General features: G+C 34.6%; 1 protein-coding gene and 1 pseudogene across 1 annotated transcript; one reads left to right on the top strand and one right to left on the bottom strand.

The window, feature by feature from the left end:
• Window positions 1-499: 499 nt before the first annotated feature.
• LOC134239126 (uncharacterized) lies at window positions 500-20,700 on the bottom strand (annotated as a pseudogene).
• Window positions 20,701-21,971: 1,271 nt separating this feature from the next.
• LOC134239067 (heavy metal-binding protein HIP-like) lies at window positions 21,972-24,687 on the top strand. The gene is made up of 3 exons (XM_062721227.1): window positions 21,972-21,979; window positions 22,096-22,256; window positions 24,282-24,687. Exons 1-3 carry the CDS (start codon window positions 21,972-21,974, stop codon window positions 24,677-24,679), a joined length of 567 nt encoding a protein of 188 aa, XP_062577211.1. The 3' UTR covers window positions 24,680-24,687.
• Window positions 24,688-26,535: the final 1,848 nt, after the last annotated feature.

Genomic DNA, 26,535 nt, shown 5'->3' on the forward strand with positions numbered 1-26,535 from the left:
ACCAAACATTGACAGATGAAACATCTTAAGTGGGTGAATTATAAAGTAACATACCTAGATTTAGCAAGTACTGAAGTAGAAATCTTGTGCATTGCTAAATGTAATGCAAGCATGATCATTATAGGGCTGTATAAAATATTTCTTGGTATGTGTACAGGTCATATGTACCTTCAGAATTGGATGTATTTCTAAACTGCATTTCTGCACTGACGTTTTGTTAAAAATTATGGGGAAAAGATAAATAATGACATTTTATTTGTTTCAAATCTTCAAGTATATTTAACAAAAATAAATACTATTATCACAGATAAGGCAGAATATTAAAAAAAAAATGACAATCTCCCCCAAAAGTGGGGTGTCTTGGGAGAAAAATAAAATTAGTTCAATTCGATGAGAAGTTCACATCCAACACATTAGAAATAAATTTGTTCAATTTTTCCTGTAATCCTTCATCCTTCTGAACATATAATTATAAAGTTTTTTTCCCCCACCAATGCTTTCTTCTCTAAAATGAAGGATGGTTTGGCCAATCACGCGCCTTTATGCAGTGGTGTAGTACGGCCAATCATCATCCTGATTGTCCCATCTCTCCTTCCTTATCCGAGCTCTCCTATAAATAGATTTTGATTTTAAGTTTTTACGTAATTGCCACTGATACAAGCTTCCTCTATTTTAGACTTTTTTCTTCAAATTAATTTTCTTGTTCAATCCATTCTTAAGTTAGAAGTAAACTGGCATGATTTAAAACATACGCATTCACCCATTCTTTGCTTTGGATACCGTATACGTGGAAATATTAGCGAGACACAATTTTAGCGAATTGTCCTTAAAAATTGGTATTTTATTTTTTTGCTAGATGTTATTTTAGCGATTTTAAAATGCTTAATTACTAAAGAAGCTATTACAAATAAAACACAATTAATTTTTTGCGATCTCAGCACCCTCGCTAATAATCCCACATTAAATCCTCGCTAAAATTCTGCTTATATGGTACATGTACAATCATGAGTACAATCTAAAGATTAAAATGGAAAAAATTTCAAACAATTAAGGTCTTTATTAAGAATCCAATTAACTTTTTCATATAAATTACATCTAAATATTCTCGATTGTCTTACTCCTTAAAACTTATTTTGAAATAAAGTAACTGTGTATTTAATCACTGCTGAAAAAAAGAAAACATGCATTTAGTTGTCAAAACAAGATAACATATAGCTTTCTACTTTTGTTTCCTCTTAGGCAACATCATGACATTAATATATATGTCACACACCAACCAAACATTTAGCATAGTTTTACTATTTTTTCATCCACTTCCCCATAAATAGTTATTCAACTTAAGTAATACTGAGTTATTTATCAGCAAAAATTTAGGTTGAGAAATTCTTATATAAATAAAATGTAAGAGCATGTGTAAATTAATTAACCATTATATCACAAAATATGATGCAATATAAATGGACTTTGATGAATTAAGTGACACTGGGACTCCTCCTAAACTGACAGACAGACAGACAATGCCAAAGGGATCCCAGTTTATATAGGCCTATCTGCCATACATTGGTTACATATGCCCTTGTAATATGTGCTATTTATTGTAAATGATTAAAATGGTATACAATGTACATAAATATTGGATTAAGAAGTAAAATCATGCAATTGTGATAGGGTGTTTCACAGGTATACAACCTGCATGTGTTAAAAAGTAAAATAATATTATATTCAAGGTTTCAAAGCTTGCATGTGCATGCATGCCCAGAAAATGAGAGAAAAGAAAATTGCGCTTATCAAGACAGCAATAACGATCCATATTAGACATATCATAAGTCGATCAACCCTATATAGTGTAGCCCTAGGACATTTGATATTTCAAAAGATTCAAATCACCAAACTTGCTAATGTTATTAAGGGTTTGGAAAAAAGAAGAGATTCTATTGTTGCATGTGTATCATAAACAGAGACCATTTATATTAGACCCTAATTATCTTTCACCAAAGAGTGGTGCTGATTGCACATGAGTTAATTCTTATTAAATTCCCCTCATGGAGTATGTTAAATATTAATCTTTCACCAGGATAATGTCGTACTACAATGAACCAACCCAAGGGATTTTCATGAACTGTGGATTTTTTTTTAAATACCTGTGTTTTATAAACCTTAAAAAAAATATCCAATTAAGGCAAAACAATTATTATTATTTCCCAACGGACAGAAAGCATGTAAAAATAAAAATATCAAGCAGACAAATATTCAAGTATAAAATACACAATGCACAGTGACATCAACTCAGTCAAACCTCAGCTTTATTCCTTTTTCTTATTGCCATCCGTCTGTGCAAAAAATTAAAGTGCAAGTGACTTCCAGTGCAAAAACAATCTTGTAAGGTACTTTTTTGTGTTAATGACAATTAACAATCAATCAACCAAACATTTAAAAAGTACACAACTTTTTTTTTTTAATTTTGAGTACCATAACTTTTTTTTTTAATAAAGATGAACACCATTTTTCTGTAAATTAAGTACTGTGTACATTAACAGATACAAAATTAATAGGTACATGAATAAGAGAGATTTTGCTGTCAGATCCATGCCAATTTGACAAATAAGAATTTCGTTGAATCACAGTTTGGAAAATTTTTGTTTAATTTATCTCCTAGAAAACAACACCAAGCACATTTTTAAAATGAAATCTCTTGAATTGAAATTTAGGCTATAATTAATGGAAAAATATATCAACCTGCATTCCACTCTTATTGCAATTTTTTTTCTTAGGGGAATGAATATTGATAAGTTTGCATTATCATTTTTACTTTATTATATAATTTACCTGTTAACATTGTTGGCAAGGAGTTTCACATTAGACATGGTGATCAGTTTTTCATCAGAAACAACAAGCTGACCCTCGTGATGTTGAGCTCCTTTACCTGGGTAAAAAATAAAGATCCATCATGAATATTTACTATACTGTGTACTGTGGAATATCATTACTGTTCATAGAGGAACAAGGTTTCCTGATCATTCTTTCTGTCGAATTTGATTAACTACCCCCAAACAATAACTTTATTAGCATATTAATTCATTTATTTAATTAAATCTTCTGTATATGTGAGTTACTTGGGAAATTTTGATTGTGCATGAACATTGACCCCCCCCACCCCCCCCCAAAAAAATATTCACAATGAATTATAATTAATTACATGTACTGAAATATAAATAGATAAAATTCTTTATGTATTGGGAATTTTAAAAACTATGCAAATAATTATAGCTTGATTTTGTTTGGAAATAAATTGAAATCAGTGAATGTACAACAAATTGCCTCCCCTTAACACTAGAAATGATTTACCCGATCCCGAGCTGCTGGGTCGTTCTCTCCATTCCACGACTTTACGCGCAATATTCTGCTTCACTGACTTCGCTATGGAGTCCAAATTCAGGTAACCTGCAATCTCTGAGAAAATTCCACTAAGGAAAACATCTTCTAAACATATTGTATATTGTTAGGAATACCCAAAGACACTGTTCAATCACAAATTTAACTGAATGGTTTACATGTAATTCACATGTAAGTGATATCAATATATTGTATCAAAAATTTGGTCAAAACGACCTTAATTTCATCATGCACATAGCCCTTGAACAATTTATATTTTTTCACATGGGACCTAGTACGTGAAAATTTTCTCATTTAAAGGAAACAAGGGACTTAGCGTGATATTCCTGACTATAAAGGATACGTGCCAGCCTCATCAGGGGTACCGTGTCCCGGTATCCGTCTATCCTTGCGGCAACCTCCGCCTCCTTATACAGCTTCTTCCTCAGTTTCTCAGACGACGTGGTGACGATCTCATCCAGGGACGTGTTGAATTCCTTCCAGGCCATTCCCTGCGATGGAGGCTGACCACCCTGTACGGGGATTATCTTGTGCTCCATCTGTAGGGAAAAATCTCAATTACAAAAGTGCTATAAAGGGAGATAATTTACCCACTCTTATAAATTTTGTATTTTATTATTTTTTCTATATAATTGAAACATTAAATCAAGTAAAAAAAAAATAAACATTGTGTTATCTGCATGCTTATTTAAATTAATATTTTATAAAATATGAATGGTTTCTAAAAATTACAATAAAGATCTATATTTCTCTTAAATATAATAAATAACCCCCCTCCTTTTAATAAAGCAGAACAAAGCATTAATTATAATGCAATTTTAAGTAAAAGAGAGTTTGTATATTTTTTAAAGATAAAATTTTGAAGAAAAAAAAATTGAAGTGGGACTCTATGGCAAAAATGATAAATTGGTAGTTAACCTCTTGGAAGCAGGGTTCCCTGTACTTGAGGATGAGGTGCATGAGGAACTGACAGACAAGCTGAGGAGAAATCTTGTTTTCACTGAACGACGTGTAGCTCATGTGTAGGGTCTCAAGGTCATCCTCCTGTTAACAAAAAAAAAAAATATTAAAAGGTCAACATGAACACTTGTAGCTCAAAGATTTCTTGCAAGCTTACATTGATTTGACAATGGTGACTTATTCTTTAACAGAAAATGTATTATTTAGATGCATAATTTTGATTAATATCACATGTATACCAATAATGTGAATATGAATTTTGGTGCAGCTCCTTAGCTTTCTTGCCAAACTCATAAATATGAATTTATAGAATCAAGATAGTGAGAAAAACCGATAGCCTAGCTTAGTATGTATGATGATTTTGCATGGAACATCCAAATATCTATGTTAACTTTGCATAAAATTTTGTATACTAATACCCTAACATAAATTCATGTGAAGATCTTTAAATGACACATGCAAAAGTACAGGCATAAAAATTTCCATCATTTTTAAGATAACCATAATATATACAATATATAACACTTCTTTATAGCTTCCTTGACTTTAATTATCTATAAAGAGATAAAAAACTTAATCATGTTTAAGGAAATATATTGTAAACCAACCCCCATGAATGGATAGACAACATGAGCAAATGCCCTGAAATCTTCTACTTCTTTCCATTCCACGACAGTGATGAAGTCACACATGAACATCATGTAGCGGAAACAGGCTCCGTCCAAGTTACCCGATAAAATGTTACCAAAGACCTGGATTGTCTGAAATGGTTGTACCAAAAAAAAAGGCATTTATATAGGGAAAAATGTGTAACATTCAAGGACCTGTGCCTAATTATTCATTTTCTACGTGACCCAAAAATGTCACACTTTCACTGGTTAAAGGGTTTACAAAGTATTGCTACAAATGTTATTCAACCTGACCTTATTCATGGAGGAGTATTCGGCAATGGCTGACAGAAGATCGTGGGTACAGAGGTACATAATGTCGTCAATCAGGTATCTTTCTTGCATGAACAAGTACAGACGGTCCTAGTGGAACAGAAAAAAAATTCTAACTTTTTATCATGCTGGTACCAGGAATGTTTGTGTGTCTTGATGCAATTCGCATTTAAAAAAGTAGTTTCAAGAACCAAATAAATAGTGACAAGTGATATTTTTCTTGGATTATGAAGCAGGTGACAAAAAATGGTAATTTCTCTCCGTGTAGTATATATCATGAACATATGGATAACTTACCAACACAGAAAACTCAAAGTCCTTTTCCTCCACAATTTTGTCCCCCTCAAGCATGTAGGCCCAGAACTGTTCAATCTGAGAGAGTGTTCTCCCCTACACAGCAAGAGTAAAATGTCATTATGTACTTGGAATGGAGCGACTTTGACTTCTACTATATAAAACATATCCATGTATATCTAATTTTGTTTTCATTATAACCATGTTCCTTATAGTCATACTTTACTAAATACGTACAATAGACATTGTCCTGGGAATTTTTTTCTCCAATCTCCAGATTGATTCTAACCTTGTTCCTATTATTATGTTTTACTGTATACTTACAAAAGACAAGGTCCTGGGATTTTTTCTCCAGATCTCCAGATTGATTCTAACCATGTTCCTATTATTATGTTTTACTGTATACTTACAAAAGAATTTCAATTTTTTTGATAAAAAAAATGATTCTAACCATGTTCCTATTATTATGTTTTACTGTATACTTACAATAGACAGGGTCCTGGGAATTTTTCTCTCCAGATCACCAGCCCTGTCCTTATAATCATCAAACATTCTGTGCATTGTGTGGGGCTACAAATAAAGTCAATCTTTTTTTTTTATAAAAAATGCATAAAAATCCCAAAGAAAAGAAACCCCAAATAAATTATAAACTTTTGAATTTTTTCCCCCAAAATACCAAGTCCTGATTTAGACTTTACCATGTGAGCCTCACTGCCCACGAGACTGGGGCTTTCCCGTGACGTGGCGGGGGTGTGGCCTGTGGGGATACTGTCCAGTTGACGTGTGTAGGTCCCCGCGGTGGACGGCATGCTAGATAAAGATAATGTATTCCTTATAGGGCTTCATAATCTCACTGTTTAAGGAATTAAAACAAATATAAACTGTATGCATGGTTAATTCTTCAGATGTTTTATATGGAGATCGAAGTAAAATTAGAAAAATCCTTCAAGAAATATACGTAGATTCCTAAAAAGCTTGTCTGGGATATGCTAATTGATTACATTATGTTAAGAATCAAGAAAAATTAATTGTTTTTTTTACTTTGAGCCAGCGCTTAGTGAGGTAAAGCAGTTAAGGATGTGATAAAATGTAGACTAAAGATACAAATGTATAGGTAATGGTCTGACGAAAGCTACTCACTCAATGAGTTCCTTGTTGATGCGGACTTTGGGTCGGGTGATTTTGATGTGAGTACAGTTGTGGGGGAGTATAATGACCTTATCACTCCCGGGCAGTTTATGTGGGCAAACCACAGTCTGTAAAAATAAATATATTCATATCAAATATTAATATTTTAGTAGATGAGTTATCTCCCTTAAAGCATTTACCGAGAAATCATTTTCATTCGTGGGGTCCAATTGTGTTGATTTCTGAATGATCTGCAGGTTTGTTTGAGAGGACTTGAGTTTCTTCGTCAGGCATTTTGTTATGAGGAACAAATGTCATACATTCATAAAAATTAATTGAGGTTTTGAAAAGTTACTTAATTATGAAATTTTTATGAATTTTTAATTAAAAAAACTGACCTCCCTTAAAAGAAATTAAATACAAGTTTTTTTACTTAAAATGGCGTTTTAATGTAAACATAATTTTGTAATTTAAGACAATCTTTAACAATAATATTATTGCAACTCCTATTTTAGGGATTAAATGTTTTACCTAAAGCGCCAAAATTCCCCCAAACTCATGTAATAGTTTGTATTTTACTTTAAATTTTCAAATACAGGAATAAATTTTATTTAAATACCTTTTCTCCACAACTTGGGCAAAATTTGGCATCTTTAAATTCTTCAAATGATCGGCCCTGGTTGTTAGACGTGTACAACATGGCGGCATATTTACTGAAGACCCGCTCCTGGGGAATAAATGGGTCAGCGTCCGGCCCGTCATCGTCGTCATTATCATCATTCAGACCCGCCGAGAGGATGGAGTCTACACTCAGAGAAAAATATAGGAAATTTTCAGCATAAACCCTAGAAAGTTTAATTTATGTACTGTAGATTCCTAAATTTACGCGTGGAATTAATTATCATGTAATTTCGCGAGAAGCATGACACACTCGTTTTTATTTTTATGGTGTTAGAGTGCATGGAAAATCTCTTGATCAAGCGTCCATTTGCGAAAAGTTATTCTTTTGAAGAGCCCTTTCGCGATAATAAGTACTGATGAAAAATAAGGAATCTACAGTACTCTGAGAAAAAATGATATAATACACATTCTCATTTTTAATAAAAAAGATGACAATTTTAAACTGGCAAAAGAAAAAGAAATCAATTTCATTATGTGTAATTTATTATCATCCAGGCATTATTCACAAAAGTTTAAAAAATCAATAATCAAAATTGTGCAATTGGGTGAAAATCTCTGGAAGTGTTGATATGGACATTCTAATATTTAGCAATTGTATGATACATATATGATCATGCAAAATAAAATGTGCCATTTCAAACATCAGTGAGATTTCAATATAGGACATTTCTAAAACTTTCTCTCAGTCATTTGTCAATCTTATGTTATTTTTTTTACTATCATTCTAATTTATTACAATGTTAATTTGTATGTGTCTACATTTCCTGAACTTTGCTGTATTCAGGAAAAAATAACCAAACGGCCATTTGTGAAAGAGTCTAAAAATATTATATACAATTTTTTAAAGAATATATATCTTCCTACATGACAAAGTTTACACTCTACAAGATACACTGAAAATGACAGTTTGTATGAAGTTAAGTACTGCATGCTGAACTTCTATAATCTAACTTACTTTGCCTATTATCTACATCTTTCACTCCTAAAGTTTACAGAATTAAAATTTTGTGAAAGAATACTTTATGTGCTTCATCCATATCATTGTTTATGGGTATAAATATTAAAAAAAACATCAAAAAACAGTGTTTATCAAAATCTATCAAGTCACGACACAATACATATACTGGTACATTGAATTAGAAAAATAATTGGTATTCTGCAAGGTGAATCAATATGTCATTTGCTGTTAAAGCAAACAGTGCATTATTTACCAGGATCTAATATTATGTCTGAAAGAAAATGAATACCGGTATATAATCAACAATTTAATCTACCCCAAAATTACTAAAATAAACAAATACTAATAATCATGATAGGTATACTATACTTTTATAATAATTCTGAAGCACCAAACACTTATATTATGAATATATGCATGTACTGTTTTTTTAGGTACCTGACTTATTCAGTCCAGCAGGATCTGGCATTTTCCCTGTGCTTTTTCTTTTCCTTTAGTCAAAAATATAAAAGGAGTAAAGATTTAATGCTTTGACTTTTTAAGCTTTTCAGACAAACACTTAAGATCTGCTTCGACAAAAAATACATATGCATGGGTATTAAACACTATTTACTTCTTTAAAAAATTGGGAAAAATAAGGGTCGATCATGTATTAATTATCACAATCAAGAATTATGAAGCAGGTAACTTACGTGACAGTGGGCTTGTTTTGCTCCAGTATTTCTAGTTCCTTCATCAACATCTTGCAGTGTTCCTTCAGAAGGGCTAGTTCATTGCTTATGTCTCCAACATTGAATTTAAATCGCTCCTGTACAGCTTCAAGCTGGAATTCAAATCACTTGTTCTCAAAAGGAGAAGTGAAAATGCAATAATTTTTATTACCACTAATTTATTTTCAACACCATGTCATATGCCCTAAGAATGATAAGAATGATAAATATTAGAACCACAAATAAAATTACTTGAATTATCTCCCTTTAGGTCCTTGAAGTTTTTACACTTCCCTTCAATTCATTGATTTACAAACAATATTCTGCTTCCATTTCTTTTTCTGTAAAATTTTACGCTTGTGTCAGGACATTCATAAACTCCAAAACTGACTCTCCCTTGATTCTTTCATGCATAAAGAATTTTAAATCTAAAAAATCTCTCTGAAATCTCTCCAGTAAACCTAAGTTACTTCCCTTGACATATTTTTTCCCAATCCCATTACACCTTGGTTAGCTTGTAATTTTTAAAACTTTTGAAACTTTTTATTCACTCATGGCCTCACATAATGAATGAGAGTACAAATATAATACCATTTATAAAAATCTAAAACAAGTCAACAAAATTGTGTTCTATGTCCATTTCCTTGAATTATCTCCCCTTACCTCCTGGTAAGCTTACCCATGATTTGCCCCCTAACCTCCAACGTTAACTACGTCCATCTTCTTGACATGGAATTAAATATAATTATTTTTCCCCCCTATGACCCTTTCTCTCCCCCTCCCTTACCTCCTGGTCAGCTTTCTGTATGTCCATCTCCTTGACTTTCCCCCCTCTCTTCCTCTCCAGCCCTCCCAATTACCTCCTGATCAGCTTGCTCTATGTCCATCTCCTGGACCTCGTATTCGGCGTCTGTCAGGTCGTCTCTGTCCTCTATCTTCATCAGCTCTGATTTGTGCTCCTCCAAAAATCGATCAAATTCTGCAAGAATTAAGCAACAACTCAACAATCTGGTTAAATTCTGCAATATTCAACCAGTAACTCAACAATTTTGCAACATTCAAACAAACTAACAATGTGGTGAAATTCTTCAAGATTCAACCAATAACTCTACAGACGCAGATTTTATTTTTAAATCTGCTGTGCTTTAAATCATCATATATATCTTTATTATACTCTACACCCAGAAATCTAACTGGAGTGGATCAAAGATCTCATTTTTATTAGATTGTCTCTAGACCAAATGTAAAATTCCCTTGTAATTTTTTTATCAAGCCATGGTGTGTAAGTACTCTCAAGGGGTATATTTAATATGTATACTGTGTTTTGAAATGCTTTTGCAGTTGATATAAATTGCCAATTTCTGACCAATGATCTAATACACATTATATAATACATGTAATTGAATAGGTTTTGATGAGGTAGATCTTGATACTGTATAGGAGATTAATTTCACAAGTTGTAATTTTCACGTTTTTCTCTTCTTTGACACATTCACGGTTTCTTGAATTCCCGGAATCGGTATATATTAAAAGTTTCCTCCCTTATCTGTACCTATAGAAAAATTATTCACTGTTTCTTGAATTCACGGTTTCATTAACACCGTGAATATAGCTAATATCAACACCGCGAGTTATTTTTCCCCTTTACAGTATCAATGAAATTGTACTTTTGAGGGGCCCAAACCATATGACCTTTTATTCCCACAAATTTGATGAGAATTGCTCAAGCATTAGCAATAAGATAATGGTAGACCTCACCCTCTACTGCTGTGTTCATCACACTCATTATCTGATCTTCTAACTTCTGGGCCGACTCTATGTTGTTCATCAGGTTAGCCTGGGTGTATAGAATTATGTATAGTTAGGAATATGATAAAGAATTTAATTAATCCAAAAAATCTTTGTAAATCTCTCATGGAATGCCTCGAATCTTAAAAATTATCAAAATTTCTTGAAGAAAATGAATTGTGACAAGATGTTATATGTGATTTGATCAGAAAAACACACTATGAGGGAACACATCTCTTACATCATTATATATGCACTTTTACATGACTAAATAATTACCCTTTTAGTTGAAATTACAGGTTTAATCTTTCTTTCGGGGGTTTCAGAGTTTTCACCCGTTTCAAGAAAAGCTGTTTAGAATACAAAATTTGCATCACTATCATTAACATCATCATTATATTTCACATCATCAGAATCATCAAAATCATCATCATCTCTCTTCCTATATTTCATCATTTCTTGGAGTAAATTAATTAATCTAACCGTAATACAAGTCATCGTATCCTTTTTTGTAGCGTGACAGATTCTCGATTTCCTGATGCGCCTCGTCGAGCGAGTCCTGGAGGTCGTTAATGTCGCCTTCCAGCCGCTGCTCCATCTCTTCTGATCTCTCTCTCTCCTCCTTCAACTCATCCTCAATCCTAAACAGGATAGCTCTTATGTGATTGGTCAAGTCATACACATTTTGTACTAAGCAATTATGTGATTGGTCAAGTCATACACATTTTATACTAAGCAATTATGTGATTGGTCAAGTCATACACATTTTGTACTAAGCTTTTACATGTTTGGTCAAGTCACTAACATTTTAGATGTATTGGCTCTTAAAAAGATTGGTCGTACAACATTTAAGTTGTGCTTGTTAAAATAATGTTTTTTTTTCTATACTTCAAAGTTTACTCTGTACCAACTTTTAAGAAGCAAAATCATTTCAATACAATAAGTAAACTTTTAGAGGCTTCATACTTATTCCTATTCTTAAAGTTTTAATTTATAATTCAAAGAATATACTACATATTTTATGATGTTACAGCTTTTGGCAACATTTATTGTGTACGTTTTTTTACTTTCAAGTTGTGTAATCACTACAAAGTTTAACCTTGACCTTTGACCCTGACCTGACAATGTCCGTGCCCTTTTCTGTTAGATCCTCCTCCAGTCCCTCTATCTTATGGTTCAAATCATCTATTGTCTCCTCCAGCTGGGAAATCTTCTGCTTGGATTCCTCATACTGCTTATGTTTATCAAACAACCTACAATCAGTAGAGAAAAGCTCGTGTACATTTAAATACGGTACTAGATCATGATGATATGCCGGGTGGGGGTGGGGGGTCAACATACACCTGTACAACAATAAGTCACTTAGTAATGCATGTGCAGAAATTATAACATCTGCCAAATCATATATATTTTGACTGAGTTTACATTCAATTGTTTTCTATAACTAAATTACAATTTTCCTCATGGGAATTAAGTAATGATATATGTAATGGGTCACCTAGTTTATTTTTATCCAAAATGATAAATATTTCCCAGGCTAAATCTACCACTAATTTGGAACCATTTCACAAGTAGTTTCTAATTTTGTCAGAAATGCAGTAATGTGCTTTGGTTATAAATTTGGCCAAATGACCTTCGTTTGACTTCCTCCAGTTGTTCTGTCAGTAGATCCTGTTTGTCGTCTCGCTCGTCAAATATTCTCTTCATTAATGTAAAGTAAGGAATCTTCATCACTGATCCGTCAGTGTGTGTTGTGAGGTCCTCGCTGTACACAGCATCTACAGAAAGAGTCATATTTGTTAAATAAATTTTTTCGCCAATCAGATCCATATATAAGATCGAACCACAATTAATAAAACAAAATTCAATTTTTTACCATAATTGTTTTAAAAGATTTGTGTCAAAAGTAAGGGTTTTTCCTCTAAATTGTACACCATAGCAAAAGATAAAACTTGTCAATGGAAATTAAATTAGTTTTCATAATTTTGCTTTTTTTTTCTCAAGGGATCTTTATTTTGTTCACATAAAAAACTTGATAAAAAAAAATCTTTTTTTTTTAATCACTACATGAAAACATTGCTGCAAAGCCTCTGTAAATTGATTTCTTACAGATCTTGTGTAACGTGCAAGGGAGGTCACTGCCTGTGAACCCCCGCAGGCTCGTACCCGTGATAAAAACGGATAGCCTTGAGATGCTGCAAATATGTACAATGCGCAGTCTTAATCACTTGGTACTGCGTTATATAAGGTCTTTACTGGTAGCGATAAAGTGACACTGGCAGGGAAGTCCACACACCAGCGCACTTCCACAAGACAAGCAGGGATGACCGCACACTTGACACTAAGACGGTTCTATAACAGAGACACTGGCAGGGATGTCCGCACACCAATGCTCTACCACAAGATGCAGGCAGGGATGTCCACACACCTGATCTTGCGCAGCAACAAGCAGGGATGTCCGCACACTTGCTACTTTAAGATGCCAATCACAGAGCAGGGATGACCACACACTCTGTCAAGTAATAAGCAGGGATGACCACACACTTACTACTTAAAACAGTACAATATATAGGCCTTTCAACTGCCGCTAGGGGTCGGTGTTATGAACGATAACTCACAGCTGAAACATGTTTAGAGCAGGCTCGGGGTACCTAACTGTTTACACGCAAGGCAGTTTTCAGCATTTCCCAAGTGTTTGTTTGCTCTCAGTAGAATCCAGTGGTTTTAAAATTTAGCATCAATGTTAAAGTTATTTACTGTATAGTTGCGGACACCGGTTTACTGCATATAATTATTTTTTTTAATTAAAATAAAAAGTGAAATCTACTCTCCTTCTCAGATCTAACCTAATTAAATTTTTATACACGGTCGTTCCTCTTCGTGCTTAGTAACACGAATAAGATGATAAATTGTTGCATTTACTTGTAAAAATATATATATTTACACAGGAAGCGAAAAAGCGCGAACACAAAAACACGAGATTAAATTTTCTTCTTCATAATAATCGTCAAAGAGAGTTAAAAGTATTGAATATAGTCTGTTCCCCATTCATTTGACCCTGTTATTTCAGGTAGAGTGAAGGCATTCTCTCTCTCTTAGTCAAAACTTTTTGTGTACAAAACAATGTAAGGAACCCTTTTGTGTATATAACAATTCCAATGCTGAAGCAGCCTATATGTCATTCCTATAAACGATAACTCATAAGGCACTAAGTTGGTCATTTTTCATACCTGAGTTACCTGTCCTTAAACACAGCATCGGAAAAGTCAATTATAAATGATTAAACTTTTTAATGATGTGATTAAAAGTATGCATAAGTTATTATCTTTTTTGATAATTTCATGTACCTATAAATCTATCTATGCAATGTTTTTTACCATATGTGCAACTTGAAAAATTAGTTGAAAGGCCTACAATATAAGCAGGGAAGTCCGCACACTTATATGTACACACACAGGTTTGTCAAGTTTTACCTCTAGAACCGACTCTCGAATGATTGGCAGTAAAAACCCTATATATCCCAAATACCATCTATAATACATAGTGATTATTTATTTACAAACTAATTAAAACACTAATCAAGCTTGCAGTCAATAAATCTTTATCAACCCAACTAAAGTAATATACAATGATTATAATTGATAACTTTAATTCAAATTCAACACTAATTAAGTATTTATTTTCAATGAATAAGATAAGTAATTAATAATAACAAGGGCGATAACTTTCGCTAAAATAAACATATAGGAAACAGCTTTCCGTTTCATCACCCCCACCCCAGCTTTATGCGTCCTCGCATAAGAAAACATACAACGGCTTTTAAGAAAAATCTACAATATTTACAAAAACAATCATTGTATTCACCATTCTGCAAAATAAAACATAGAAATATTTTACCCAACAGAATAGTAACTACAATGCAACCCCTCACATTTACCATTACGCAAAACAAAATGTAAAACTTTGTTTAGCCTAATGGTAAATAGAACCAATCAGGTTCGCTTGCTGGCCCTAGATGCTTCTTATAAAACACTGTTTACAAAACATAATCTTCATGCCAGCGGGGAGGATGGCGCTTGCGCTTAATTTCAACTTCATCTTTAGTATGAACAATGCTTTCAATCTCTTTGCATTCATCTTTTGTCTCAAGCACCATTTCTATACTAGCTTTGTATTCTTCTTTCAACGATATCTGCCAGTATCCCCAACACAAGCTCAGAGTTATAAACCATGCATTTTCAGAGAGGCTATTCAGCGCATTATCAATCCGCGCCAATTGGTAGGCGTTTTTGATGGTCAGTCTATTCAATTTCCGGTAGTCAACACAGAAGGAAGTACTGCCATCCTTCTTTCGGACTAAGACAACACCTGCTGCCCAAGGGCTAGAGGAGCGCTCTATAACCCCGTCTTCCAGCATATTATTTACATGCTTGTCTTTTTCCTCGGCAGTATGGAAAGGGACACGTCGCAAAGGTTCCTTTATGGGATGAGCATTGCCAACATCTATCCCATGCTCAACTACGTTTGTTGTACCTAACTCAGAGCTACTGAGTGCAAATGCATGAGAGTACTGTCGCAGAAATTCTCTCACTTTACTTATCTGGCCCTCTGTCAGATCGGTGCTACTGCGCTTCAGTAGATCTTCAAGTTGTTCATGCAACGCAGGGTTATTCTTTGTCTTCTTCTCAGCCTGTACTGCGCAAACGGATGACATTTCCGCAATGTGAGTGCCACTGTAAATGGTTCGACTTTCTGGTCCCATGTTCAGCATTCGAATTGGTACAACTCTATCTGCTCTGACTAAGGTCCTCCCTACAAGAGTACCTGTCGACACGAACTTGTCATTTGGTTCCACCAAACCATGAACCATCGAAATGCTTTTGCCTTCCGGTGCACACACTCTCCCCTTTATGATGACCTCTTGATTTGTTGGAAGTGTCACAGTATTCAGTGCTACGATGCGATAGCACCCATAACTTCCTTCCTTTATAAGGTTGTATTGCTTCCCCCTAATGCACATTTTCTTCTTGGCCACATCAATTGTGCATCCATTTTCTTCAAGAAAATCAAGGCCCATAATTCCATCATTGCTCAGGTCTGCAACAACAGCATTCAGTTGGCAAGAGAAACCCCTTATCTGTGTTGGAAAGGTTCCCTTGCCGCTTATCTGGAGACAGTTGCCACCAGCATCCAGTATATCACGACTGAATGAGTCAAGCCTAGGTCGGTCCTCTTCTGGAATTCTACTCATCAGTTCGGTAGATATTAGGCTGACTGTCGCACCTGTGTCAACCAATAGCTTCGCCGTCACGCCACAGACGTCCATTTCAAGGAATAGGCCAGCGTCCATTCCGACTGGACTTGCTCCTATGGATGCTTTCTGTCCGTTTTTTACACTTTTGCTAGAGGATTTGGCGTCTTTGTTTCTCGTACCATGATTTTCTGGGTGTTCTCCAGTAGAGGACTTGAAGGCATATTTAGCTTTCCTTTGCGCCTGAAAAGCTCTGCAATCCTTCCGCAGGTGTCCGGGTTTTCGGCAAAAGTAACATTTTTTCGGTGTCCCCAATGTTTGGTTTGCTTTCCATGGTCGGGATTGCTGTGAATTTTCATTGCGCTCTGCCTTCATTTCTCTGAGTTCTTTCTGCATAGATTCAAACTTTGCGCTTAATTCCTCAAGCATCGAGACAGTCTTTCCTTCAACGGATTTAACCGTAGTTGGGCGCGCATAGTTCTTTTTCTCAGCTCTGTTATAAGCTTCTAATTCGACAGCCAGTTGTATAGCGTCATTAAGATGTTTAGGACGCGCTTGCTTTATGCGGATGCGCATTTCCGAGTCGACCAATGCGTCCACAAATTGGTCTTTAGACAGTGTTTCCCGAATCTCAGCTGACGCAGTGGGGTAGGCTAAGTTGGCAAGTCTGCGAATGGCCTGTCCTAACTCCGGAAGAGATTCTCCAGCTCTTTGGCGCCGCTCACGCATCTGCACCCTGTATAGCTCCGTTTGACTCGGGGGTGCAAATCTGTCTTCAAGGGCTTTAACAAGTGTTTGATAATCGGGCTTTGTCCCCTTTGGCATGTTACCTAACACTCCCTGTGCACTTCCCCGAAGAGAAACTGCTAGATATAGTCCCTTCTGATGATATCTCCATCCACTTATTTCGGCACATGCCTCGAAATGCGCATGATAATCCAACCAGGGACCACTGCCATCATACGTTGCTGGCTTTATCATTTGTCTTGGTGATGGAAACTCTGCTAGCGCGTCGTCTCCGCTATGAGGGCTTGCAAATCTAACTCTGGATCTCCTCCTCCTTATTCCAGGGAGAAGAGAATCGTCTCGATCGTCTCTGTATAGTTCTTCATGACTAAGTCTCAGTCTAGGTCTGTCGTTTTGCACCGCTTCTCTTTCAAATTTTGTAGGAGACTCTGCGTGACTGTTATGGCAAGGTCTTACTCCGGCTTCTCTAAACATGTCCCTGAGAGATTGTCCTGTAGACTTTTCTTCAAGGATAGGTGCGTGCTGGGTTAGCGCACCATCATGCTCATGCGTTGGTGACTTTTCTTCTGTCTGTCGCAGTTCTCCGGAGATACGAGATTCGCCAACACCTGAATCTCTTACTTTGTCTTTAATACGCGGGGTCACTGGAGTCGACGACTTGAAACTTCTGTTCCTTAGACTTTCTTCCTTCAGCTCCGCAAGCTTTTCTTCTATTAAAGTCAGTTCTTTGTCCACGTCTTCCATTGCGCAGCTATCTCAAGGTATCCCACCGCTGCCACCAAATTTTATGTAACGTGCAAGGGAGGTCACTGCCTGTGAACCCCCGCAGGCTCGTACCCGTGATAAAAACGGATAGCCTTGAGATGCTGCAAATATGTACAATGCGCAGTCTTAATCACTTGGTACTGCGTTATATAAGGTCTTTACTGGTAGCGAACAAGTGACACTGGCAGGGAAGTCCACACACCAGCGCACTTCCACAAGACAAGCAGGGATGACCGCACACTTGCCTTGCGCAGTGACAAGCAGGGATGACCGCACACTTGACACTAAGACGGTTCTATAACAGAGACACTGGCAGGGATGTCCGCACACCAATGCTCTACCACAAGATGCAGGCAGGGATGTCCACACACCTGATCTTGCGCAGCAACAAGCAGGGATGTCCGCACACTTGCTACTTTAAGATGCCAATCACAGAGCAGGGATGACCACACACTCTGTCAAGTAATAAGCAGGGATGACCACACACTTACTACTTAAAACAGTACAATATAAGCAGGGAAGTCCGCACACTTATATGTACACACACAGGTTTGTCAAGTTTTACCTCTAAAACCGACTCTCGAATGATTGGCAGTAAAAACCCTATATATCCCAAATACCATCTATAATAATACATAGTGATTATTTATTTACAAACTAATTAAAACACTAATCAAGCTTGCAGTCAATAAATCTTTATCAACCCAACTAAAGTAATATACAATGATTATAATTGATAACTTTAATTCAAATTCAACACTAATTAAGTATTTATTTTCAATGAATAAGATAAGTAATTAATAATAACAAGGGCGATAACTTTCGCTAAAATAAACATATAGGAAACAGCTTTCCGTTTCACTTGTTTACAATCTTTTTGCAACTGACAGCTATAGTTCTTTATCTAAACTGTTAATTTCAATAAAAAAAAAAAAGAAAAGAAAAAAAAGGCACATTTCAAGTAGAGCTAAAATGAAAGCACAAATTCATACCATATAAATCCTCCTTAATTTTTGTGAAGATTCTAGTGTACACTCCAAGCTTGGGAACTAGGTCATCCAGGACTTTGAAGGCGATCCTTATTCTCTCCTCATTTGGTACCCCTCCCTTAGGGGGATTCTCAACACACATCAACTCATAGTTTTTAACTTAAAGAGAACATACATATTGTTTGATTTTTAAGCAATTTTAAGCACACTTTATGAGGTAATTTAATTAATATGGTAATGCTTTAAACTATAACCAGTTATGTGGACCAGTACATTTTATGGTTATCAAAATAACACAGTTGTTGAGTAGCTAGAAGCCTATAATAGATAGTTCCCGATGCGCCTCATTTTAACAAAAGTTACTTCCCGTTGACCAGCATATAGGAGGTCGACTTGGTGAGTTTCCCTCTTTGTCTTACCAAATTTAAGAAAATAAAGCAGAAATATTTGGTGGAAAATCTTTTTTGAATATTTTTTTTTAAATGAAGAAGGCTTCAAAAAATTTATATCTTCAGAAAAATAATGATTCCTAATTCAAAATCGCAAATATAAAAATTTAAAATTGCATGCATGGTTAAAAAACGAAGGAAAATGAGCATTTGGACCTCCAGTATGGCAGCCAACGGGAAGTAACTCTTGCTAAATTTAGGTCAATCGAAAACTATCTATAACTGAGACTTTTATGTAACGAAAAGATTCTCTCTACTTTACGCAAAAAATCCATATATTTATCTCCAATGAACTCTTATTAGGATAAAAGGAATATATGCATGTCATATAGAAATAGTGGATCATCGATGTGCAAATTAACCATATGCCACTGAATTTCTACAAGATCCATCAGTACCCTCGAGTGCCCAGTAGTCGTGCTCTTAAGAGAGGATCAGTGCTTAGTAAAATTTAGATGAAAATTATGGTTATTTCTTCTGATATCTTAACTTACCGTGTAATTTTCTAATTTTCTTGTTATGTAACATATTTCTAAGCGCTTTATTAAATTTAATATCGGGGCACGAAACAAGTGGATTTTTCGTCGGCCATATTTGTTTTGGACCAGTAGTCGTGCGCTCGAATGTAGCAGCAAATATTGGGCCAAGAAAAATGAAAACAAAATAAAAACAAATTTCAGGTGACTAAAATGTTATTCTTCAAGGATCAATTCAATCATGTTTAAGAATTTATTTGATTTGATTAGGTTTACGATTGTTTTTCTAAAATAAGTCATAAGCTAGTGTTTCATCACTCTTTATTTACACATATTTCTACGTAATAATTACGTATTTCAGTATAAGGACTATACCATTTTTATGAAGTCATCTTTTAAAATTCTTGACAAAAGGAAAAAATATCAAATACACAGCGACCATCACGTATGATTATGCTAATTAGCCATGTGCTCGCTGTGTCCATAGGTGGCGCTTCCGTGCAGGTAGAGTATATTTTTAGAAACTTTAAAAAGAGTATTAAGAAAATGGCGGCTTTTATTGATGCTTTTGCTTATTTAATGAATTAATTAATGTTTACTCCGCATATTTAACTTATTGTTTTAGGGTAGGCACTTCCTTCTCTCTTCTTCTGAAAATCACTTGTTTATGACGTAATATAATAGCACGTGACCAACTTTTGACAACAAACAAAATGGTGCACGACTACTGGGCACGCACGACTATAGGACCTTTGACCATATACGTGCATTCACATTCTAACATTTAATTTTAATAAAATTAATATACATTTCACTTAAATAAATTGCAATATCAAGGACCTATATAGTAACATACTTATATACTTAGTATATAGGTCTCTGGCAATATCGATGATGTTCTAAAAATATCAAATAAAATGTCCATTAAGTACCAGATATTACGTTTAATCTCCTACAGTGAATGCGTCTGAGGACATTCGGGAAAGAGCGCGAACCTGCTACCTGACTACGACGGAAGCAAAAGTTCCAACATTATGAACATACACAAAAAACTGCAAACCTTCAGCAAAACTGCTGTCAACAGCCTTAGAAGACTTTTTTGAGCTCATATTTTGCCACAGTTATCCTCGCTTAGAGTCAAGACACTGTTACCAAGCAAGCCATTTTGTGTGTAATTGTTAAAACCAATATCGGTGGGAGACAGACATCTCGGTCCTACGACAACTCGATTCGTCACACCAGACAACTCGGCCCAGTCAGGTGGACCCTAGATCACGTACACGTTGGCTCACTCCGGTCCAATAAAAATTAATTGATTATTTATTTATTTATTTATTTATTTATTTATTTATTTATTTATTTATTTATTTATTTATTCATTCACTCATTCAAACAAAAAGTGAAATGGAGATCACTCTATATGGGTGATACTGTACTTGTAATAGACGATTGTTTCATTTCTCTATAATATATTATTTTTTGAGGAAAAGGCTTTCATATGACCATCTATAAGTAAAAGTTTTGAATATATTTTTTTTCTCACGATGCCAAATGCTGGACACATGTAGTCGTATTATTTCTCTAAATAAATCTGATCAGTCTGAACTTTTTTTTTATTTCTTGTCAAAAATACCCCATATGTAAAATTTAATTAACTTTAAAAAAAAATCTTTCTCAATTTACAAGTGTATACTAGTATTATATCTTATCTGAATGTTATCGTACTAGCTGACCAGTATCTGTCTTCTTCATTGTTTCTCTGAACTTATACATGTAAAATTTATTCGATTACGGGAGCATAAAAAAAAACAACAAATGTTTATTATACCCCCCCCCCCGCTTGAAAAGCGGGAGGGTATATGGTAATCGTTAATTCCGTCCGTCCGTTTGATATTCCGTCCGTCCGTCCGTCCGTCCGTCTGTCCGTCCGTCCGTCCGTCCGTCCGTCTGTTACACTTTGGGGTACCCATCTCTTATCCGCAACTCCTCTCATACCACTGAATGAAATTTGATGAAACTTTCACATAATCTTTATTACATATTGCCATTATGCACCTCCTATTTTACTTTTTGATCCGACACATATTTTGGGTTTCCCGGCCACAGGAAAACATGGACTTTTTCACCAGTTATAACCATATGGGAGGCGGGGGGTATCATTTAGTGAGCTCATCGCTCACAGTACCTCTAGTTTATTTTGCAATGATTCATATTACCCAATAACTGAGTGAACATTGGAGAACAAATAAACCAAAAATTCTTTTATTATAAGTTGTGATTTCACAAATGAAATAATATATCATGACACTCAAAATCAATACACACATTTCAACTAATATTACATTTTAATGACTTTAAATGTATGTACATACATAAATAAATAGTACTAGAAATTCATTGAATACATTATCAATATACAGGGGAAATCTGTTTGAGAAGTAATGTACACGTAAGTCGTACTTTCTTACATTTAAAACATTATACACTTTTTTCTGTGATATTAATAGCATTTGAAGTTCAAGACTTGCATGGTTTGTAAAACTTTTTTTTATTTAATATTAACAGATTCCAGTTTTTGAAGCTGATTCTTACAACTTTCCTGCTTACTGGAGCTAATGCAGAATCGGGCACAAAAGATTTCCTCAACAAATTCAAAACGTATAATGAATTGTGTCGTGGAATGGGCTTCAAAGGAGTTAGTAGTAACTGTAAAGGACACGAAAGAGGTACAAATAACATGCATGTGTATAAGCATCAAAGAGGGGGAGGGAGGGGGGGGGGGGTCGGGGGTCCTTTTTCAAACATTAATTACCTTTTCCTATATATTGAAAGTTTTTTTAACAGCCCCCCTTACCCCTTCGTTGACCAAACTCGCAGGGATGATACACTATATGGCTTGCATCATTTGCTGGATCTGACCTAAATTTTCCAGATTAGTTTCATATATGGATATTTTACTTTAAAAAAGATGTCAATGCATGGAAATCTAACGACCAAGCTCTATGATAACCGTGATCACTTTAACTTTTCAACCACCTTCCCTTTCTTTTGCAGCAATATTATACATTTATTGCATGATAGTGAGGGAAATATGAAGACTTATTCAGCCAAGAAAAATCATATTCCCCGAGGGCTTCGCCCGAGGGGAATATGATATTTCTTGGCTGAATAAGTCTTCATGTTTCCCGAACATTCATGCAATGAATTGTTTATTATACCGAAAAAAGCAAAACCTTTGAAATAAACATACACTTTCACTGTCAACGTAATGTTACTATAAAACCGGTACCCTTTGGTCAACACATTGTCATCAGTTTTGTGACGTAAACCAGGTTATTGTGACGTCTACTACTCTCGGGAGTTTTCATTCAACGAACGAGAACTATATTGCGGGAAAATTCACTAGGTGTTCCGAAGAGGTGGAATTAGCCTGGTTCCCGAGGCCTTCCGATGTGTGCACATCGGAAGGCCTCGGGAACCAGGCTAAGGTGGAATATGATGAAAAGCGTGCCTACGACGGGAAATATGAAGTTTTACGGCCCGATCACGTGATAACGTAGAACCAATCAGATAACGCGTTGTGTAGAATATTTATAATGAGGTATAATAAACCTTTATCACATGCATACATTGTTTATACATGTATCTCTCAGTCGATTTGATACACAAGAAGATGATCTACCTATGTACAACTTCTAAAACGAAGCAAATTATTGATAAACAAGTTGATGAAACAAGAGGATCAACAGTCTCGTTTAAAGTCACCATTTCGTAAGTTCTATGGTCGATACAATGACCTTGTCAGCAAATACAATTTATCATTGAGTAAAATGCCGATTTACACTTTACACACTGAATTGATCATTTTCCTTTTATTTCCCGATCATGACAAGAAGCGCTCGGCGGGTGTGAGGGGATGCTCACTCCTCCATGGCACCGGATCCCACATCTGATGTTTTGGAGGTCCGTGTTTTCATGAATAAGATATCATATTCATAATCTAATAAAAACTTAAAATAATTAAACTAATGATCAAAGAGCAAGTATAATTTTTCTATCTACCGTGTATTTCATCTTTTTTCAACCGAATTTCAATTTGAAAAGTTCTGAGCTTAATTTAAATCGTCTGAAAATGTTAAACTTTTTTCCCTGAATCGGCATGATTGTCTGAAAAATGTAGTTAATTTGTAAATAAAATGCATGACACTTTATATTTGAAAACTCCTGTCTATAATGAGCTCCATGTTTGACATCGGAAATTTTTATTGCAAATGTGATTTAATAATTTAATGACAGAAACATAAATCATTTATAAACTTATATTATTCATATTCGCGATGGAAATTTTTTTTATTAGTTTTGATTGAAGCAAAATTGATTTATTGTCGTCCTGTACAATAATGATTTCTAATATAAAACTGTATGTTCGGTCGTACAGAAATATTTATTCCGAAACATTTTTAAACTTTATTTTGTGCTTATTGGTTATAAGGGTTTAATAACATACAAATTAATCATAAAAGCACATTTTACCAGAAAAATAAAATTCTCAGAGATACAGCTCATATTGCTTTAAGCTTTTGATATAAGAATGATGTACTAAAAAATCAGTTTAATTTGTATTTATCATTAAAATATTTTTTTAAACAATCAAAATTACAATAATATAACATACTGCAATGTGGGGGTATTTTAAACCCCCCTAATTTGGGTAAATTAAAATATAAATAGTAGCTATTTTCTTTCAATAGATATTATCTCATTTCATGCCCGAATGGAAAGTCATATGCAGAACCTCGGAAATAATGCCGTAGTGGTATTTGGAACAGTTACTGAAAATTCTGGATCCACCTATAATGGTAAGACAGGAAAATTCACGGCGCCTCGGGATGGTATCTACTCATTTACATGGACCATTCTAACACAACGTGGGAAGATGTTTAATACACACATTGTACTGAATGATAACAGTAATGTCATTGCGTACAACCATGCCGACGGAAGGAATGGGAGTCAGACTTACTCATCTGGATCCGCCACAGCCATTATCAAAATGAAAAAGAATGACAAGGTCTGGATAAAAACGAATGGAAAAGAAGGGGAATACGCTTATGCTGATTGGTCTTCATTTTCTGGTTTTAAATTGTAATGATTGTAAAGGAATTATGAAATAAAAACTATATACTTGGACTTTGTAAAAGATTTTCATATTTAAATATTCCACCGCAGAATGTTTCTTTAAACTGAGCTTGACACGACATTAATAAAAGTGAGATCATCAATGAGATCAAGGTTAAAAAAGGTCAAGGTTAATCAACGTGGATAAAGTTGAAATACTTTAATATTTGGGTATCATCACATTAAGGTATGACGAAAATATATTCAATAAATGTTATATATTTGAAACCCAGCTATAACATTCATTATGGATAGATCTAGATCACAGTTAGCATTAACATGTTCTGTAGTATACAGACGAGCGTAAAAACATTCTGATCTCCATTTCTGAAGTTAATTCAAAGAATACTGTAAACCAACTTTTTTTCGCGTGCGAGAAATTTTCGCGTCATCGGGAATATTTCTCGCTCCGAACCAGTCATTAAAATGTATAAGTCTATTAACACCAGAACAAAAAAGGCTTGATCGCAAAAATTAATCGTCGCAAAGTAGCTCATCCTTAGTAACCCGCGAAAATAAAGTCGTTGTGAATAAAAGTTAGTTTACAGTAGTTAAACTGCATGGTTTCCAAATCTGTCCCGTACTCTTTTGTAGACAAGGTTATCCATAACACTATTCCCCTTTTCAAAGCAGACCTGGAACATTTTTACAGATAAGATTAAATACATTAAAAAGGCCGACATTAGCTCTACAATTTCTCAATTTCGTTTCAATTTCTTTTTAAAAAATGATTGACAAACATGTTGTCCTCAGTTGTGACTAGTTTTATAGTGATTTTAACCATAGGTTTACAAAAATATTCACAAATAAGGTGTTTTATTTTCAAAAATATTTTTTATAAAAAAATTTAAAAAGTCTAACAATCCTTTCTGTACATATTTTATTAGATATTAATATGATACATTCATTTACTGCAAACTTTTAACTTGAAAACATCTCATTTTCTTTGGAAAGATACAAAAAAATCATATAAGATAATTAAGAGCTATAATATCGACCTTTCAATGCTAAAACCCTTGTTTTAAAAGGATGACTCAAAGATCTATAAAATAAAAATTTGGTGTGGCATTCCACCTTAAATACAAATAAAACAAAATAAAGAGAAAATAAGATACAGATATTTATTGCAAACATTCAACACTACAATCATCGGATTTCCTGAGGGATCATGATGAACTTGGAATTCCATGTTAGGGTCTAACAATCTCAGCATTGATATACATTCCATGTAATTATATTCAATAGTGAGAAAGATCCTCAAAGCCAACAAAATTAAGTTCCCGAAATATGAACACTTCTATAATTCATAAACTGGCCCCCTCAATACATATTATATATTCCACTATCTTAAGCAAAGCTAAATAATATTTAGTCCTTTCTATATGTGTTTAGTTAATGTTTCAACAATGTTGTACACATTTTTTTTCCTTTTTACTATATAAGAATTAAAACACAAAGATAAATTGAAGACTAACAATGTAAGGTTGAAAATGCGGAAGATTCTTATACATGTACGTATGAACCGTACTCAATAGGGTCTGTACCAACGTAAAGATATAAAACTGATAACCAACACTATACGTGAGAAAGCAGCAGTGGTACTATGGCATAGGTAATCTATTGTGCACTTTGTGACAGAAGCGCGATTTTTGACACAGATATAGACATTTATATTATAAAGTAATCGGGATTTTGGGCCGTTACAGAATCAGGTCCTGTCAGCCATAATAGCCATTTTACAAAATGGCATCTCGAAATTACCGTTATGATTGTAGTTTTCAAAAATCTTTCACGGTATCAACGTTCGAATAATGGTTTAAGATAATA

Source organism: Saccostrea cucullata, unplaced genomic scaffold, assembly GCF_032062105.1.
Source record: "Saccostrea cucullata isolate Sc308-1 unplaced genomic scaffold, CSIRO_AGI_Scuc_v1 ctg1958, whole genome shotgun sequence".
NCBI classification, from domain to species: Eukaryota; Metazoa; Mollusca; class Bivalvia; order Ostreida; family Ostreidae; genus Saccostrea; species Saccostrea cuccullata.